Genomic DNA, 18,395 nt, shown 5'->3' with positions numbered 1-18,395 from the left:
TATTCTAGCTGGTGACAGGTTTTTAAGCGAAACGCACTTTGTAAGGGGGTGCAAAACGCGCTACAAACGTTGTAGGCGAGCTGTGTACGAGTTCTGTTTGGTTCGCGGAAACTCCTTCGGGTATACAGTATGGTAAACGGGCCTTCGTGTAGTTACGGAAGTGGCAGCGAATGAAATTCGGGAATTTGAATACAAATTGAGGCGAGGACACGGGGAATGGAATGGGATTCAGGGTGTGTTGATAAACTCTCTTTTCTCCCTTTTCCGTTTTTTTTTTTTTTTTTTTGTTTCGAGGGTGAGAAATGATGGATCGGTTTTAACGTAAACGATATTGCGAATTTGATGAAGCGAGGAAAGTTCGTATTAGCTAACTTTTGAGTTTTTGCTGCTGAGTATTATTACGACAGAAGCTACATTTACCTTTAGCAGAGAAAACGAAATCTATGATAAACAGAACGAAGAATTTTGTAATGGAAGTTTACTAAGGAAAACGTAAAGAACGTTAAGCTGATTTCCAAAGAAATTGCTGCAGATAATTTTTTGTCGTTACGCGTGATTTGAACGAAAATTGTAGCTTTTCTTTTAAAACTAGCGAAATAAATTCTCGTACCCTCGCGACAAACGTTCGAAGTTAAACAACCTTCGCCTCAAATACGAAAATTTCACAGAAAGAGAGAGAGAGAGAGAGAGAGAGAGAGAGAGAAGAGTTCGAAAGACCGCCGGGCTTGGACCAAAAGTTTTTTTCCCCAATGATAGCACCTGATCGAAGTTTCGTGCTTCTCACGGGCCGGATCGATATAGAAGCCTTGGATTAAAGACGGATTGGCACGTTCATTATCAACGAAGCTTCTGCTTTTCTTTTTCCCTGCTCCCTGTCGATCGAAGAATTTAAGAAGATACGAATTTAACAGCTGAATTGGAAATCTTATATCCTTTTAGTTATAATTATCCATGAAAGTCTTTGTACACTTTATGAAAAGGCCATTTTCATGAGTGTCATTTGACCAACTATATTTATTGAAATAAAACTATTTTTATATCGTTATACAGTATATGTATGTAGTAACTATGTAAATTAGTAGCTGTGCAAAGCTATGAAATTTTGTAACATTTTTTGATGTACGAAGACTATCACAGGTCACTGTGTAACGATCGAACGTGTATCAGAATTTTTCGTATCTTGCAAAGAGAAAAATATTTTATGTTTATGTGCAAACAGAATGTAAATAAGATAATTTTATATGTTTATTTCAATTAGATTTATAAAAAAAATGGTAAACAAATGTCGAACTGTTTGCTTCAAAATGGAAAGAAAGTATCGGAGGAAACATTTTCTACGAAAAAATTCGATCTCGGGGGGAGAAAATTCCATTTCCATGGAAGTGAAACATATTGTATCAGGAAACATTTATTTTAATCTTCTTTGGTAAATAGTCGACTAAAAGAATTCCACGGCACTTTGGATTACGTTTCTCCATTCCTTCTCTTTTTTTTTTCTTTTTTGCCTTCTAACATTTCTAACGAAAAATTGCCTTTAAATTCGATAACTTCGAATTTTGAAACATAATTGCGAAAAGTATTTAAATACGTCGCTAAATTCGACCCCACTCCTGAAATTTTTTTTATTAAGACGTTAATCGTATTGATTATGTATTATACATATTTATATTATTATATTACATACGATAATATTATGTATGAAACATAATACCCTTACGTTAATATACATTAATGAGAAACGATGAAGGCAAAGTACTAATTAAACGATAGCAAACTTCCTAAGCCGCCCTAATGGATTTTAACTTTTTAATGCGGCGCATCCACCATAAAGCAGAAGAATAAACATTTCGTCTCGAACGGCGAAATTAAAAGCGAAGAATTAAACGCTTCTATGATTCGTCGCGGCTCCGGCCAGCGTTTACGGAGCTTATCAGGCTTTTAAAACCTTATCGGCACGTTTTAGTCGAGCAATTTCGTCAGGGATAAACTTTGGGAAACGCGAAGGCACGTAACAGTGGCGCGTAAATTCACTTGGCTAAGGCTCGTAACGTGGCCGGCCTCTCTCGTTTCGCGCGTTCTATCGTCAGCCTCAAACGAGACCTCAAAACTGGCGAAAGGCACTCGAAACGTCCTCGTGAAAACCCATGGTACGTGTCGGCGTGGCGGCGATGGTGGCCGCGATAAGAACTCGTTGAAACTGTGGTCGGACAGACGAAAATCCATCCGGCATAATGTGAAAAGACGAGTGCTTTTTCTCTCGGTCCCCGGATCTTCTGGAAAGAGCATTTTCCCCCAAGAAGCTAAAAGAGACTTCTTGTTTTATTCTACCGCAGCCTGGTTTCTCGCAATTTTATCTTCTGCTCCTTTCTCGTTCGACGTCTCTTAAAAGCAAGGTTTAGCAAGGGTGCAGAGGTTAATCTGTGACGTGAATCTGTTTGAAGTTAGGGTAGGCTAATTACGGTTTGATCGTGGCTGTTTGGGATGCGTTTATAGCTTGCAAATATGAAAGGTGCGATGTTAAATGTGAAACTCGTGCTACGTGTTCAACCTGGATGCGATAAATATATAAAATATTGGAATGCTATATGTTACGCATATTTGTTACACGTGTGTATCAACAGTCCTGGAAAAGTTACAGGGAAGGAAAAGGAATATTTGGTGGCGAATTCTTGTTCAAAATTTAAACATTTCAGACGTAAGTTTGCGAGCGTCCGCAGAGAAAAGTGTAGAGAAAAGGAGGGCGACTAGTAGTTTACATAAATATGAACATTCTAGCCAGTGCACAACGAAATTCGATTCGAATTTCTCTGTTCTCGAAAACCATCTCCAGGGAAAATTGTGTTCTCCGTGCAAAGAAGGGTCACGAGCGTATTTCTTCTACCGTAAAATTATTGCAAAGCACAGTGCTTGAAAAATTCAGCGAGAATATTTCGAGTAATTTCTCTCTCAGCATAAAAGCAGCAATTTTTTTCTTTTTTTCATTTTATTTTAATACCTTAATCTTCCTCCTTGAGGAAAGAAAGATGTTTAAAGAACGGATAAAGAACCATCCGTTTCCCATCAAAACAAGCCAGGGATTAAATCGTCGATTAACAATCTGTAACGATGCTCGATTAATTACGACCAGCGGTTTCGTTTCATCGAGCGAACGAAATTGCACGAATGCAATCGAACGCACGCGCGAATTAATTCGTTCCCGGAAGCAGGTATCGAGATTACGTGGCCAATCGACTCTGACGTTATCGAACCGATCGAATAATTGATAAGTAACAATTTTAGTCTCGCGATTTCGACAAAAACTTTCCATTTAACAGACTGTAGAGATGCTAGTACACGTTATTTACAGCCGACATTGTGGTTTCAGAAGTTATCGAGTAAGTAAAGGATCGATGTATTTGCTTTGGATAAAATTGATTTTGAACGTTTCTGTTGTTAACAATTAGACTGCGAACGTTTGTGTAATTTCTTATTTTTATACGAAAAACGAAAGATGTGGAACTTGAGCAGAAATTTTGTTAATCCAGCGAACATCATATCTCATATATTTTCGCATATCACGCGTATTATGCACCTTCTTACACCATCAAACTTCCCATAAATGCATTGAACAGTCTGTTAGCCAAACAAATTTCCTATCACCAAGGAACAATCCGTCGGTATTAATTAACCAATTTGCCAATTGTTTCTACTCTCTTGTACCAAAGAAAGTATCTTCGTCAAATATTTGGACATAAAAGTGATAAATTCTTGAAAATTTATTTATACAAATCTATGAAATTCACAACCATTCTACAAGATTCTTTTTTTTTTTTTAATAAAACATATAGAGACAACTGGAATCGAACATTTGCTCCTAAATGTGAAATATTAATATCGAATCTTCCTGATATCAAAGCTTCGTTGTCTTTCATCCTTTAGGAATGTGTCCACGACCATTGCAAGTCACCTAGCTCGAGTCAGAAGGCGAATTCTCGTGGACGACGAGAAGAGCTGGCCGAGAAGCCGCAGGCCCCCGTCTTGATAAAGGAGTTAAACCGGCTTAATTACCGCGTTACTCGGTTTAAACTAATTACGCGTTTGCCGACAACCACAAATTCTCGAGGCGCAACCTAGCGGGTCGGCATTGTGACCAAATCCGCAGAGCGACCCTTCTTTATTATGCCGCCATAACCGCTCGTAATTCTACGCGGTACCATTTATACCGTGCTCTTCGTAGCTACAACTGTTGATTCGAGCTTGCTAATCGAGAAACCGACTCGAGAATTTCAGCTGACGCAACCTGAAGGAGCGTAATTTCTTTCTTTTATTTTCGTTTCGAGGATTAAAGATGAAGGATGAAGCGAAGGAATGATTAAGCGCCTAGTGGATTCTCTGTAGAACGGAAAAGAGATTGTAATTTATGGTTGAAATTTTTGTGGCTCGATCAAATGGATGTAATTAAGAAGTTTTTATAATATCGCATGTACATTTTCATTAGCTCCTGCCATTGCAGGAAAATCGTTGTAATCGGGGACAAGCGTTATAAGTTTATGGTTGAAAACTAGGAAGATCATTGCCCTTTTTGGCTGGTTAATTGCGAAGAAAATTGATGTGATGCCTAAGAGAATGAAACGAGTGAAGAGTGGAATCGGTTTTTGTAAATATCGCTCGTATGTCTTCGTTGGTTAAAGAGTTCAGGAAAATTGTTGTAATCAGAGCAATTGTTATAAGTTTATAATTGAAAAGAAGGAAGATCATTGTCTTTATTACATTGTTTAATTGTGAAGGAAATTGATGCGAAGCGTGAGACAGTGAAACGAATGTAACGGTAAAATCACTTTTTGTAAATATCGCGCGTATATCTTCGTTGGTTAAAAAGTCGAGGAAAATTGTTGTAATTAGAGCAATTGTTATAAGTTTATAATTGAAAAGAAGGAAGATCATTGTCTTTATTACATTGTTTAATTGTGAAGGAAATTGATACGAAGCGTGAAAGAGTGAAACGAGTGCAAACGATAGAATCAGTGTTTCTACGAATCAGTTACACACCTGAAGAAACTTATTGCAATATATTTATGGCAATTTGTATCGTTCCATTAGGAAGATTCAACGTGATCCGATTGTAGACGACGACTTGTTTAAATCTACGATAATCACATGATAATTTTAATGATCGAGTTAAGAAGACTAACTAAATCAGTTGTTCATTGATCAGTCGATCCAATCTCAAAAACCATTCCATCAAAAGAATTCCAAAATCCCGAATAACGGAAACATCATCAACGCGGTCATAAATCAATTAATTCACACGGTGCCTATCGTCTAACGAATAAATTCCAAACACGAGGATGCTTTCATTATCGAAACACAGGAAGAATACACTGATATTCACAGGTTACACGAGTCGCAGCAATATTTATCTGGCTCTCTGCCATGCGCCATCGCGTTTCCCAGCGGTTTCCGGTGCCGGTAACATTTTTCACTGTCCCGTTAAGGGAATTCTAAGCAAAGAAAAGTTAATGGCATAATATATGCAGGAAGTAATATTATAAAATTATAATTAACATAGCCGCTCGTGCGAGCACGCTAAACGCATTATAATAGTATTTCAGTTTACGAGACATCCCTGTTCACGAGACCTGCAACATTGTTGGTGCGCGCAGACTGGCGCCCAACCCTTACAGCCTGGTAATTTCGTGTTACGACGATGCAGTGCTTAACGATTATGAAGCTCTCTCTCCCTCTCTCTTTCTCTCTCTCTCTCTCTCTCTCTCTCTCTCTTTCGTCTAGCGTTACGGAAATTCCGGAATTTTTTCCACCCTACGCGAGGGAGGGAATGGCGAGCGAATTTTGACAAAGAACTCAACCATCTCTGCTGCCAGTACTTTATCGACGTTATTATGTTATATAATTACGATACACGACACGGGCTGAACAGCGAAATTTAGTTTTTAATACAGTTCCTTTATTACGATGAGGAGCTCCTCGCTATATGCAAAATCCATTTAATTACCCTTTGTTCTAGTAAAAGAAAAAAGAAACAGATGCGAAAAGGAATAATAGAGTAATTTACTTTTTTAATCAAGCTATGCTACGCTAATGAAAAGCCTCGTCTTAATCACCTTTTATCGTATTACGTTAAAAGCCAGCTATTTCGACTTGTTTTGGAAACATTGTAGATTTGTTCGGAAGAAAATTCCTCTATTTAACGAATAGGGCATGATCACTTTTGTTTTGGTTATTATCCCTGTATGGTACAATCGACACAGTTTGAGCGAATGAAAGAATAGATCCAAAAATTAAAGTCATTCTTCAATTACTTGCTAGAAATTCATAATTAACTATTCGTAATTAAATCTAAAGAAATTTATATGTTTGTCGTAGAATTATCTTGTTACTCGACGAGTTCTCTCTTTGGTAAATTGGAAATTTGATAGTGGACACCGTTGATTATAAACTGATAATCGAGTTCATTGCACGAAAATAACACGTCTCCTATCTTATAACTGACAGACTAATACTTTAATCGAGACATGGAAAAATGCATAAAGAGACAACACAGATTTTGTAATATCAAAGCTAAGATGTTGCTATTATTATCAGAAATGAAATATTAGCAACGAGTCTCTAATTGCTGTCGTATAAAGGACGATAAATGCAAAACAGGAAAATACCGCGTTTGCAAGTCTACTACCAAGCGAAAGTTTATCAAAACGAGGGAAGATCGTTAAAAGAGGGGAAACAGAAAGATCTAAAAATGTGAGAATCTGCTCGTAGGGAGCGTAGGTTCGCGGTATTTTAATATCGTCCACTTTGTGCGGTGGAAACAAAGTTATGGAAATGGAGAATGGAGGGAAAATAGAAGGGAAATGCACTCGAGCAATTAAAGCGTTGCGCGGAGAACAGTTTCATTTAACGACGCGCGCGCGCGTGCTTCCCCCCTTTTGTTCCAGATGTCAAGAATGTCCTGTGGTGAAGCCGACGTTCCTTTGCGGAAGCGATAATCGCACGTACAGTTCGCCATGCCGACTGGAATACCACAATTGCATCCACCACACGTCAGTTCGTATCGCCTGCAAAGGATTCTGCCCCTGCAAAGGTGAGGATCGCGTGTATCTCGTCGCGGAAACGTTTTCTAAACGCTGGAAATCGGTGTCAGTGGGTTCAAGCTCGCGTGAACATCGTTCTTACGTATCAAACTGCTTATGGAACAGGCCTTGTTGCAAGTTAAAAGGTAAAACAAGTGATACGGATAGAGCAGATGTTGCCATTTGGTCAATAAATTTGAATAGAAGAAAAATATGGAATAATAGAATATTAGAGAAATTAGAGATCGAGTATTGATTCGTTTAGTTCCGTTGTTATTTTGATAAAATTCCATCGACTTTGAAAACGAATCTAATCTATTGAGACGAAGGATTTGTGTACGAGATTCTTGGTAAAGATTTATTTGCATATGAAAAGACCAATTTTAGGATTCAATATATTGGTAATCGATTTTATATTTTTGAAACTTTCCCTTTTTTAGTTTGATTTCGAGTCGTAGTACGTTGTTTATGTCTTTAACTATGTCTTTTGTATTTTGTATATTGTTACAAACGAATCGGTGGATTATTATACATTGTTCTTTAAAGACTCGTGTTAGCTGCACTCCTCTTATTAGCTACGACAGATACAAATGCTTCTTTTGTCCTTCAAGCGACATGAAAATCAAAAAATCAATAGAGATGTAGCTTTTATATTCTAAAATATGTACGTGTATAAACGAATAACAAATGACCTGATTCTCATAAAGTTTAATATTAAAAAAAGTTATTCTAAAAATAGGGATCATCTATATGGGATCGGAATAGAAATCAACCCCTTGGCGTCAAATGACATTCGAGCGTGGCGTATCACATGTACGTTTCCCATGCCAGAATATAATTTAATTATTAGTACGACGTCATTTAGTATGAAATTCTATGTATTTCAGAAAGAACGTTTTAATTTTAAAATAACATAAATTTCCTTTTACCACAGTCTGCGTAGAAACCCGCACGAAAATAGATGGCACTCTGTAGTTAAATATTATTATGTAGTATTATATAATAAATTTAATCATTTCTACATAAATTCTATTTGAATTTAATCACACGGCAAACACGCAAACGAAACTTAACGTAAAACGATATTACAGTTATTTCAGGGTTCAAAAATACTCGCGTGTCGTGATTTGCATAGCTCGGCCTTTTAAAGCATCCAGAATAAAAACTACATATATCTAACTTGATATAAAATTTTGGAGGAGATGTAGAAGTTTATACAGTAGTTTCTGCCAAGATAAAGTACCAAGAGTTGAAAATTAGATTTCCGTGAAAGTCTAAAGTAGAAGAATTTTACAGTTCTTTCAGCCTTGAAGAAACTCGCGTGGGGCAATTTATCCGCGACATCCTCTCTTCGCGTGCAGCCAAGTATTCAGGTCAACTTCGTGTAGAATCTGCTTAAAATACTCGAGATACCGAAAAACTTTGATATTTCTCTCCTTGCACTAACCGATTACGTTGCATTCGATCGCTTCGGCTCATTTTCTCTTTGCGTTCATTTTCGATCGGATCGTGCTTTTCTCAACCGTAAGACGCAAAATATTAAAAGAAAATATTCACGTTTCATTGGAGACGTTAGCAAACCCTCTAAAACTTGAAGCGTCTTAGGACTAATACATTAAAAATCTTCTTTCCGATCGAGACGTACAAAATTCATGGATTGCAATAAAGTTAGGAATTGAATTAGCATAACAAAACGCAGCTTTCGCGATGTTACGTAAAAAGGGATACAGGAATGAAGGATACACGAAAGATAGGGAAAGGCGAATATAGGCCATGCAAACTCGATTTATTATCCAGAAAGCCGGTTTGATTTATCGCAGACAGCTTTTGAGAGGCGAATTAATGGTTCCAGGATACTCCTTTGTGGCGTATCGAAAATTCAGAATCGATATCGATAGCGGTATCAAACCGGAGAACGTCCCCGATCAATTTCCCAAAACGAATTTTCACGCGTTTATAAATGGAAACATTTTTTCTTATCTCTTTTTAGAACAACCTTTTTTTATTTCATTTTTTATTTCTCTTTTTTTTTGTAATGTATAAATTGCAATGTTCTTTTTTCTTATTATATATTTTGAAAATAGGACGCACATAGAGGTGGGGGAGACGTTTAATTACCTTAACGAACCGTTCGTAATCTCGAATTCGCGCGAACGTTTTCTGATTTTACAGGTGGAATTAATTCGTTAGTTTATTCATAGGCAACCGCGCATAGTCGGTTTAGCACTGGAGCTCGTATTTGCGTCTCTCCGCCTGCTTCCACAGACAAACACATCTACTATGAATATTCATAATTGCCTGTTAGAACAATAATGTCACTGTTAAAGCGTACGAGGCCGCGTGTTCTCGAAATGAGGGACGAACGAGTCCGAGTCCAAGGAAACGTATTACGCTTTGGAGTTCAGAAACATTTCCATCATTTTCTTTTCTTTCTCGATATACAAAGATGAACTTGACGCATCGCTTAATTAATCTGATGGAATATCGTAAATGAAATGACAAGCGTATATCGTACAATGTTTTTCTGCGGTATTTCCTACGATATTTCCTGTTAAGGTTGTCCATTAAAGTTTCATACGTTGAAATTTTCAATTATGTTATTCTAGAAATCGAGATCCATAAAGTCCATCAACATCAATCTAGTTTACATAAGTAAGAGTACAGTTTGAAGATAATGGAAGGGATCCATATATTTCTCTGAAACAATAGATTATCGTGGTATTGTTTGAGAAAATCCGAATTGATGGTTCGGTTATATTCGAGGAACGGAAGTTAAAATATCTATCAACGTCAATCTGACTGCGTAAGTGGCAATACACGTATGTATGTTCAAGACATCGATCGAATGAAATTATTGGAAAACATCCACATCCACGAACGTTTCGAGATATCTTCGGAGATTAACTCGATGTTGTCGAATGTTATTTTAAATACTTTTCGTTTCACCTCCGTTTTTATGTTTAATTATAGACATGGACGGAAAATAGCATTGGCAGTTAAACGCGATGCGAACGAACACAGGTCGGCTAATAAAGCTACGGCGGACGAGGCATAAAATATTCGGAAACGGCCGTGTAAACGTCGACAACCGAGTTTTATCGCATTGTGGCCGACAGTGTCGTCGCGTTTGTTTAAAAATCATGGGAGAGCTTGTCGCCGCGTGTGTCGAATGCAAATGCTCATTTATTTACACGCGTTTAATGAGTCTTCGTTTCGCCATTCCGAATTTTCAGCGGTAAACTTTCCCATGATTTTTGCTTCATCGTGCATTTGGTTTATGAAAATCTACGTAACGGATTGAATTTTCCAGCGGCCGACCTGCGTGCACACAACAAGAAGATGCAGCTGCAAAGACAGAAATCACTGTCTGGCAAGATGTCGCGGAACCGTGACATCACTTTGACTCCTCATGTCTTCAACTATGACAATCATCATTATCAATACCTGAAGTACACCAAACGTGCTAAGGTGAGTTCGGTTTTATTCAAAGACCTGTTTGGCAACTTGCATTTATTTCTAATATAAGATCTTATAATATAATATAAGATCTAATATAAGACTTTAGATCGATTGTCTGTCTAGAATCGTCATTGCAAATAGGTTCGACTAAATTTACGATATTTATTGCAATTCGTATTGTTTCAATAATGATGATTCAAATTTATGATACATATGGCAACTATTACAATCTAATATCAGCTAAAAAGACTAACTACTCCTGAGGAGTTTCGTTTCTTTCGGAACGTACAAAATATAAATGTTACTAAACCAAATATAATGTTATATCCTAACAGAACTTTCGTCAATTGGCTAAAACGATTCCAAATAAGTTAATTGCTCCAAAAACAGGTTACCAAAGTAGTTTAACTTCTAAACTTTCCTCAAGCTCCTATAACATCTAATACAATCTCCGCCAAAATGTATCCGTAGTAAGATCAAAAGTGGGGTTATCCGATGCCAGTAGCCGCTGAACTGATATCGTAATACCCGTAATAACCCCATGATGTAACGTGTACTATCCATTAAACAGATCAACCGAAACTTCCATCATAGTTTACAATAACCTAACGTAACATCTCTTACCACCTATGCAACCAGTAATCAACCTTTATAATCAAAGTTTCCGAACACGGTAGGAGCAACAAATTTTAATTACAACATTCGCGGTGTATACGTAGGAGATCAACTGGCGTTTTCACCCCGTTGTAATAACGCGATAATGCCTCGCGCTTATAACGTAACCTAATATACAGAGAACCGTGTTCCGACTATCGTTTTCGGCCGGTTGTTGGCCGCCGTGGCGAGGATATTAGTCAATTAAACGGAAATTATGACGTATAATCATCTCTGGTAGGGATGAGAGAGCCGGTCGAAAGGAGGATACGGCAAAACTGGTGGTTCGCGTGGCGTAAACACGGAAGCCACCGGGGATGGCACCGGATAAAACCGCGAGAACGGGAAACAGAACCGCGTGGCAGTCAGCAATTTCGGATTCTGCTGAATCGCGTCGCATCCAGCCCTGTGCTTCGCGCGAATCATCGCCACGATCGCGATTTTCAGAGCTAGTTCGCGAAACATCTTCCATTTCGAGACATCGCGTTCCTTTCTACTTCACGTTCCTTCCTTATACGATATTCGTGACGATATTCTTCCGGAGTTTCTGTTCGAAAAAAAGTTCTTTAATGTTTGAAAAGTTAACAATTAATTCGAACAAAAGCTGACAAATCGAATTGTCTAATCGTAATTCGAGCAAGATTGTGTATATAGAAAAAGGCATTTTTAATCAGGTAAAAGCATATTGAAAATTGGTACTCCAGAACGCAATTCTTGTTAAATATTTCGATAGGCGTAAAAATATTTATACAGGTTGGAAATCCGAGTTTTAAAGGAACGCACTGGAAATGAGAATTTTATTAGGGTGCAAGAAGAAACGGCAATCTTTTTTCTCTCCTTGCAAGATGCTAAAAGGTGAAGAAGGGAGGAGAGCATTAAAAATAATATGGTTACTTTTTTATGTATTTGTTAACGATGGGGATGAACGGAAATTTTCTTAGTTTATGATTAAGAAACCAAGACTCGAAGGCGGAAAGTTTCTTATCTTTTGATTAAAAAATGAAATATCTTATTTTTTAAATATTTCAAAATTAATCTTGACTACACATATCCAATTATTTTTCCATCGTAGGTATAACATATTGATACATATCAAAGATCAACGGTTGCTGCCATTAAATTCTCAAATCTCAAATTAAAAGTGTAACTTTTGCCGCATTACTAAGCTAAGTATCGAACGAAATGCCAGACGTACGGATTTCTTCAAATAAAAAAAGAAAGATAAAAAAGATGCAACAAAAATGACTAAATTCTTCTCTCGATTTCTCTGATTCCAACATCACCACTCGCTCTAACAATGATCGCCTGTTTCCATGCTTCCACCTACCCCCATTGGTCAGCAACGGGATTCAAATTAATGGTTCACCCTGTCTTTCTCTCGTTGAAATATTCCCGGCGTTGTTTTGATTTACAATCGTTAATTCAATCGTCACGTAAACAGTTATGGTTTCGTTTATTTCGTCGACGGAGGCGATGGAGGAAAATTCTCGCGACCTGAATATTTCAACGGGACAGGGATTTTAAACGGCCGTCATTACTATTCGTATTAGGGGCTATGAATTATTTAAGTTGGAAATCACAGATTCGCGAGATGAACAGCATACTGTCAGGCTAAATTGCAAAATAAATCTGGTCCGAGGGGTTTAAATCGCTTTCCATTTAACCATTCGCGAAACCACCCCTTTACTCCTCAACATTCTCCTCCGCTTTCCCTCTTGAATCATGCTCGTTATCCTATTTCATCCGACGAAATGGTGAAGCTATACGCGCCATAGAGTCTCACGACAATTTTCTATAGCTTATCAACGTAGATGATCCGCTTTTGATAGATCGTGATGTGTAATGGTTGAAAGTGTGGGAATTCAGGTAGAACTGATACGTGAGAAGTAACTCACTTCCTATTTAGAAAGTTAAAAAGTACTGGAGACCTTCATAATTTGTTATATTAGTGGAGTTTATGCGAATTTATATTACTTTCATGAATACAACTATGCAAAGATCTGTTTCATTGTTTTATATTTTTTTGTTTTGCATATTATGCGCATTCTATGTATTTGCAAGATATTCGAAGGTGAAATTTCCCGCAGAAGTTGACTTACAAAGAGATTTATTACAATTTTTATTTGTAGTTTTGCATTACAATTTGTCAAAACTAATTTATGTATTTATAAAAATATATAGATATATGTCTATAAATACATATATTCATATATTTGTAAATATGCGATATAAGTTTCTAATCAATTCAATAAATCAATTGCCGTAAATACTTCAGCAGATATGTCTGGAATAAGTAGCACATATTTTTACCTGACCTACTTAACCGGGTCGTCTGTTATTTAGAAATTCTTTTAAGAATTATTGATGAAATACATGACTAAGTCAACGACACAGACAAGTCAAAAGAATAGCTTGATTCGTCCTTTCAGACTGAGAAGTTAAAATTGAGAAAAATATTTGTTGACGAGAGGATGGACATGTTTTAACACACCTTGTTAGCCTCCAGGATAACGATGATGAATCTAGGTTAAAATAATACCGAGCAGCTAAATTTCCTGTTATAGAGTCTTTAATCCTTTTAGATTCTAGTCTCGTAAATTCCATGGTGCTAATCCTTAGAACGCTAAATTTCAAGCTCCCAAGATATATAATCCTAAATCCCAGGAACCTAAATTCTAAGGATCTACATTTTAGAGATACGATTCTCTAGAGCCCAAAATCTACCAGTTTAAATTCCACAGTTTTTTCTTTTTTATCTTACAATCAGAATAAAAATGTCAATATTCCAACCAATAAAATCTTACTATCCTTAGCCATAAAATTCTGAATTTAAAAATCCCACCATTTCGAGATCCTTAATTCCAAATCTCCAGTCGTTAAAAGCATCTACAACTCCTACACTTAAAAATCTGACAAATTAGCAGTTAATTCGACAAAATTGCAGATTGAAGATTCCAACGATCGTATTTCAACATATTTCAATTTTTTAACCCTCGATATCGTATAATTTAATCTTCCAGCTATGGATAACAAACAATAAATTTTTCGTCAAAGCATTCTCGAATGAAAATTCACCAATTTTTTAAATTAGAAACATCGAATTCTTTCGATGAAAATATTCCTATCTATCGAATAAAAACTCATCTCACTAAAAATTCACGGTATACTTCGAAAAGTGCTCAACCTTGAAGCACTTTGTACAAGCCATCCTGTGCGTTGTTCGAACCAAACACGATAGCGTTTCGTTAACATCGTTCGAGTCTTCGTCCCTGACACGACGACTTACACGCTAGGGAATACCTGTGCTTTGCGGGCTTTCTATAGCGGCGACCTTGTAATTTAAGGTTGAAGGTAGGCTGTAGCACGGGAACCGCTCGATAAAACACCAGCAGTGATAGAAGTCTCACGAACGTAGGGGTTGCAGTGGAATCGACCTGGCCACCCCTTGATTTACGCGACCCAGTCGATTCTGCTTACTTCTTTTTCCCCCCTTTTTCTTCCCCTCTTGTGTCTTACGCGGGTCCTTTTCCTTTTTACGTCTCTCAACCCATTCTCTCGACTCGGGAAAATTTATGTATCGATTATCTTTACGATTTTCATTGTCACGTGGGTTCAATGGATGTCGCAAATCTAAATCAGACGGATCCATTTATCCCAAACTTCTTTTCTCGTCTCTCGTTCTTGTTCCCGATGTTTTCTATGACTTCAGCTACTGCTCAAGTTACCGTTGGATATTAATATCTCGTCCTGAGAGCAGGATACTTGTCCTTTGGTTAGATTCGTTGTTCATCGTTGGAGAATTTTGGTAAATCAGATGCGGATTAAATAAACATCGTCGTTGTTTCTTACTTTTCATTTAATATAGCTTGTGTCTGTTATTGTGCAATATGTAAATATATTGCAATTTGCCGTAATTCAATGTTCTAATCCTTGGTATACCAGACGTTGACCATTTTCGGAGACCTCATTCGTAGTACACTCATATAGTAATTTTCTACTTAATATTTGTATCACAAGAAGTTCAAGTATAAAAGATGTATCCTTACACATTAAAATTTTTGAAACTGCAACATTTATTTCATACTAAAAAAAACTCTTGTAGGAGGACTATTATATATAAAGTTGTAGTCTATAAAGTCCGTCAATCTGTTACCCATAAAATTAGTCTATAAAGGCCATTCACCCATAAATTCAAAGATGATAAGTATATCTTCATGCATAGTAGAACTCCGTTTATATCAACCTGTCAGGGACCAAGTTTTTCTCCCCACCATCTATAATTTTTCGTTCAGTTAATAGGAGTTTGTGTTCGTATCAGAGAATTCCACGAGATATTTCCTGTTAAATATATAATAATGTTGCAAACTTCTATCGACTGCAAAGCATATGAACGTGTTACATAACTCGTGTCCTCACTATTTATGTCTTGTTATTACACGTTCATATAAGTGGATTGACACTCGGCGGTAGTTCAAATAATAAGAGCTGGGCTAAAGTTCAGTTTATCAGACGCTACTAAAATTTTGTTCCTATAAATGCGAATACATACAAGCGGATTTGCACTGTACGCTATTTCGTATCTTGCTTGTTCTATCATACTGTAATATAATTCCTTAAGCTTCTGCTGCAATCTTCATCAAACCCTAAACCCTTAACAAATCAGAATACTCTAGTTGCTTGAAACTTGAAACTTCTTTCCGCAATTCCAACAATTCTCGTCCACGTCGTCGTGTCTGCTATTCTCTTTTTCAACCCTCCGTTCAAACGTTCGTCACGCTGTTCTGGAGAGAAGGCGATTTCGATCCAGGGTAGCACAATAACTGCATTTCCCCTTTTCCCGTCCCGTCAACTTAATACGCGGAACCTTTGTTACCAGGGCAAAAACAAACTGAACGTATCCAACAGCCCTCCGTGATCCCGCCTCTCGTATTTACCCCATTTCCGCCCTTTCCGTCCGTATAAATAGACGGAGCTCGAGCTACCAAGAGAAGAGGCAGTGGTATGGTGTCTTTCATCGCTGGATCGAGGATCTGCATGTCACGTGGAACGACTCGTAATTTCCTGAAAACGTTATCGCTGCGTCAGAGATCGTTCTCCGTCGATATCCGTGGATTTATTTTAATCGCTTTCGAAGAAAGTGATTCGACGCTTCGTAAATTGGTAGATTTCGTTTCACTTTATTTCGAAGTTGATGTAGCGTCGTGGAAAATCGAAAACCGGAAAGGCGGTAGTTTTGATAATATAATTCCATTCGATATCTTCGCTACTAATTAGATTAGATTTTTAATGACTATCGACGAAACTGTTAGGTTTCTCCTTTGACGAAAAGAACATCGAAAAAAGATGTTAAGATGTTAATTGAAGAAATTTAAGGATTAGGAAACAGACTGCGTGGAAGGGTAAGAATATTAGAGAAACAATTTGAGGCTAATAATATTATGCAGGAAGAATATTATTGAGAGAATAGTTCGATATAAATTTAGAATTTGTAATAGTTTCATTGAAACGCTCTGAAGAAGGGAATATTATTAAAAACAATTTCAATTTGGTAGTTGGAGAAAGAATGTTATCGACAGAATGATTCAATAAGTTTAGAGATGAGTGTTGTCGATGGTTTCGTTGAAACATCACGTAGGAAAGAATGTTGATTTTATGCGTGATTATGAGTTTTGCACGATCCTGTAGAATCGAGGTTCACCCTTCGAATCCCGTTAACAAGGAAACCACCCTCTATCGTCGTCGTTCGCAATTCAATGCAGGAATATCACCGATAAATCGCCGCCTTCTTCGGGTTGCGCGCGTGCTGTGCGACGAATAAAATCACTTACGAGGGACCGTAGGTTTAGTCACGGGCTAAGAGAGAAGTGTCGCCCTCGTTCGTGACATTTAACGTAGTTTTAACGATGCAACTTTAAAGTAGAAATAAAAGATCAACGGTTATGCTAACCCATCTTCGTTGCTAAACACACAATGCGTGTAATAAACAAAGACATATAAAATATCCAAGATAGAATATTTATTATAATATTTGGTGGATGAAACAAATTTTTTTATTTAAATTCCACTTCTAAAGTTATGTTAATGGAAATATGGACTTCCATTAAAAAGTCACAGTCTAATCATTACAAATTTACGACACAACGATGATCTTTTTAATGCAAAGGTAATTACAATTTTTGGATTTAATTTTGAATTAAAAAAAAATGTATCTTCAAAATCCACGAGGATGTTGTACATGAACTAGTCGACCAAAATGTCTTACGCCCTGCGTTCGCAAATAACGATCATCAGTTTCGGCTTCAGCGACCTCAAAATCCCCTAAAAAGCGTCAGTCTGGTGGAACACTTTTCAGTCTGAATACTACAGCTATCAGAGCCCAATTTTTTAACGCGACAACATACAGCGCAAAGATCGATACGTCTATCTGCACATCGTTCGATTTTTCCGCTCGTATGAGAATCCATCTGAAGGCCCTTAACATATTCACTTTCAGTTGCTTCTTTCTCAAGACTTATATAATACCGGAAACAGAAAGAAAAGTGGAGTGTAGGCGGACGTCGCGGAGCTGCTCGAAATAAATAACGTAGTGGAAAGAAGGGAAAGCAAAAAGGATGAGCAGGATATCAATAAATAAAAGTTAGGAACCGAGCGAGGAGCGTCTAAACCGGCGAGGGGGTTGTTTGCGTATGCGGCGACCCGTCTGAAATTCCCTAGCACGGAAACTACAGCCCTACGCCCGGAATCGGAAATTAGCGTGTTGTGCCGGTAAATCATAACTTTCTTTGGGAAATAGTTTACGCCTCGCAGCCGGCCAACGACGTTTCCAATGCGAATACCGGAGTTCGATAAACGTCGAATTTATACGACGCGAGAACACCAATTATTTTTCGTAGCCCTTTTTTTGTGAAAAGGCAGTAGTGTAGGAAATTGGATATTTCAGATTATTTCTCCTTTGTCGTTAAAAGTGGAGTTCATGAATATTAGCACTCTTTTTGACTTCGTATGAGACGTTGTAATTCGATCGTCAAATCGAGCAGATGATTAACTGATCACAGATTTGTATTCGTGAAAGGAGAAAATAAATGAATAGATATGGTAAAGTTTGTGGTTAAATTTATGGTTAAATTAATTGTTTCTATGCGTTTCGAAACGAGAGATAAATTCTGTAATTAATGGAGGTATCGTGGTTAGTCAAGGTCAGCTTTTCCATCGTGA

At 37.4% G+C, this 18,395-nt stretch overlaps 1 protein-coding gene across 1 annotated transcript in view; it reads left to right on the top strand.

Moving 5' to 3' along the window:
• LOC122567230 (proteoglycan Cow) overlaps positions 1-18,395 on the top strand; it is a 226,503-nt gene that overhangs the window by 190,395 nt on the left and 17,713 nt on the right. The window contains exons 5-6 of the mRNA XM_043725591.1: positions 6,933-7,078; positions 10,378-10,535. Coding sequence (XP_043581526.1) covers positions 6,933-7,078; positions 10,378-10,535 — 304 coding nt within the window. The remainder of the gene's footprint in view (positions 1-6,932; positions 7,079-10,377; positions 10,536-18,395) is intronic.

Source organism: Bombus pyrosoma, linkage group LG4 (genome assembly GCF_014825855.1).
Source record: "Bombus pyrosoma isolate SC7728 linkage group LG4, ASM1482585v1, whole genome shotgun sequence".
In the NCBI taxonomy this organism is placed as follows: domain Eukaryota; kingdom Metazoa; phylum Arthropoda; class Insecta; order Hymenoptera; family Apidae; genus Bombus; species Bombus pyrosoma.
The sequence above is the reverse complement of the archived record's forward strand: the minus strand, read 5'-3'. Positions and strand labels throughout refer to the sequence as shown.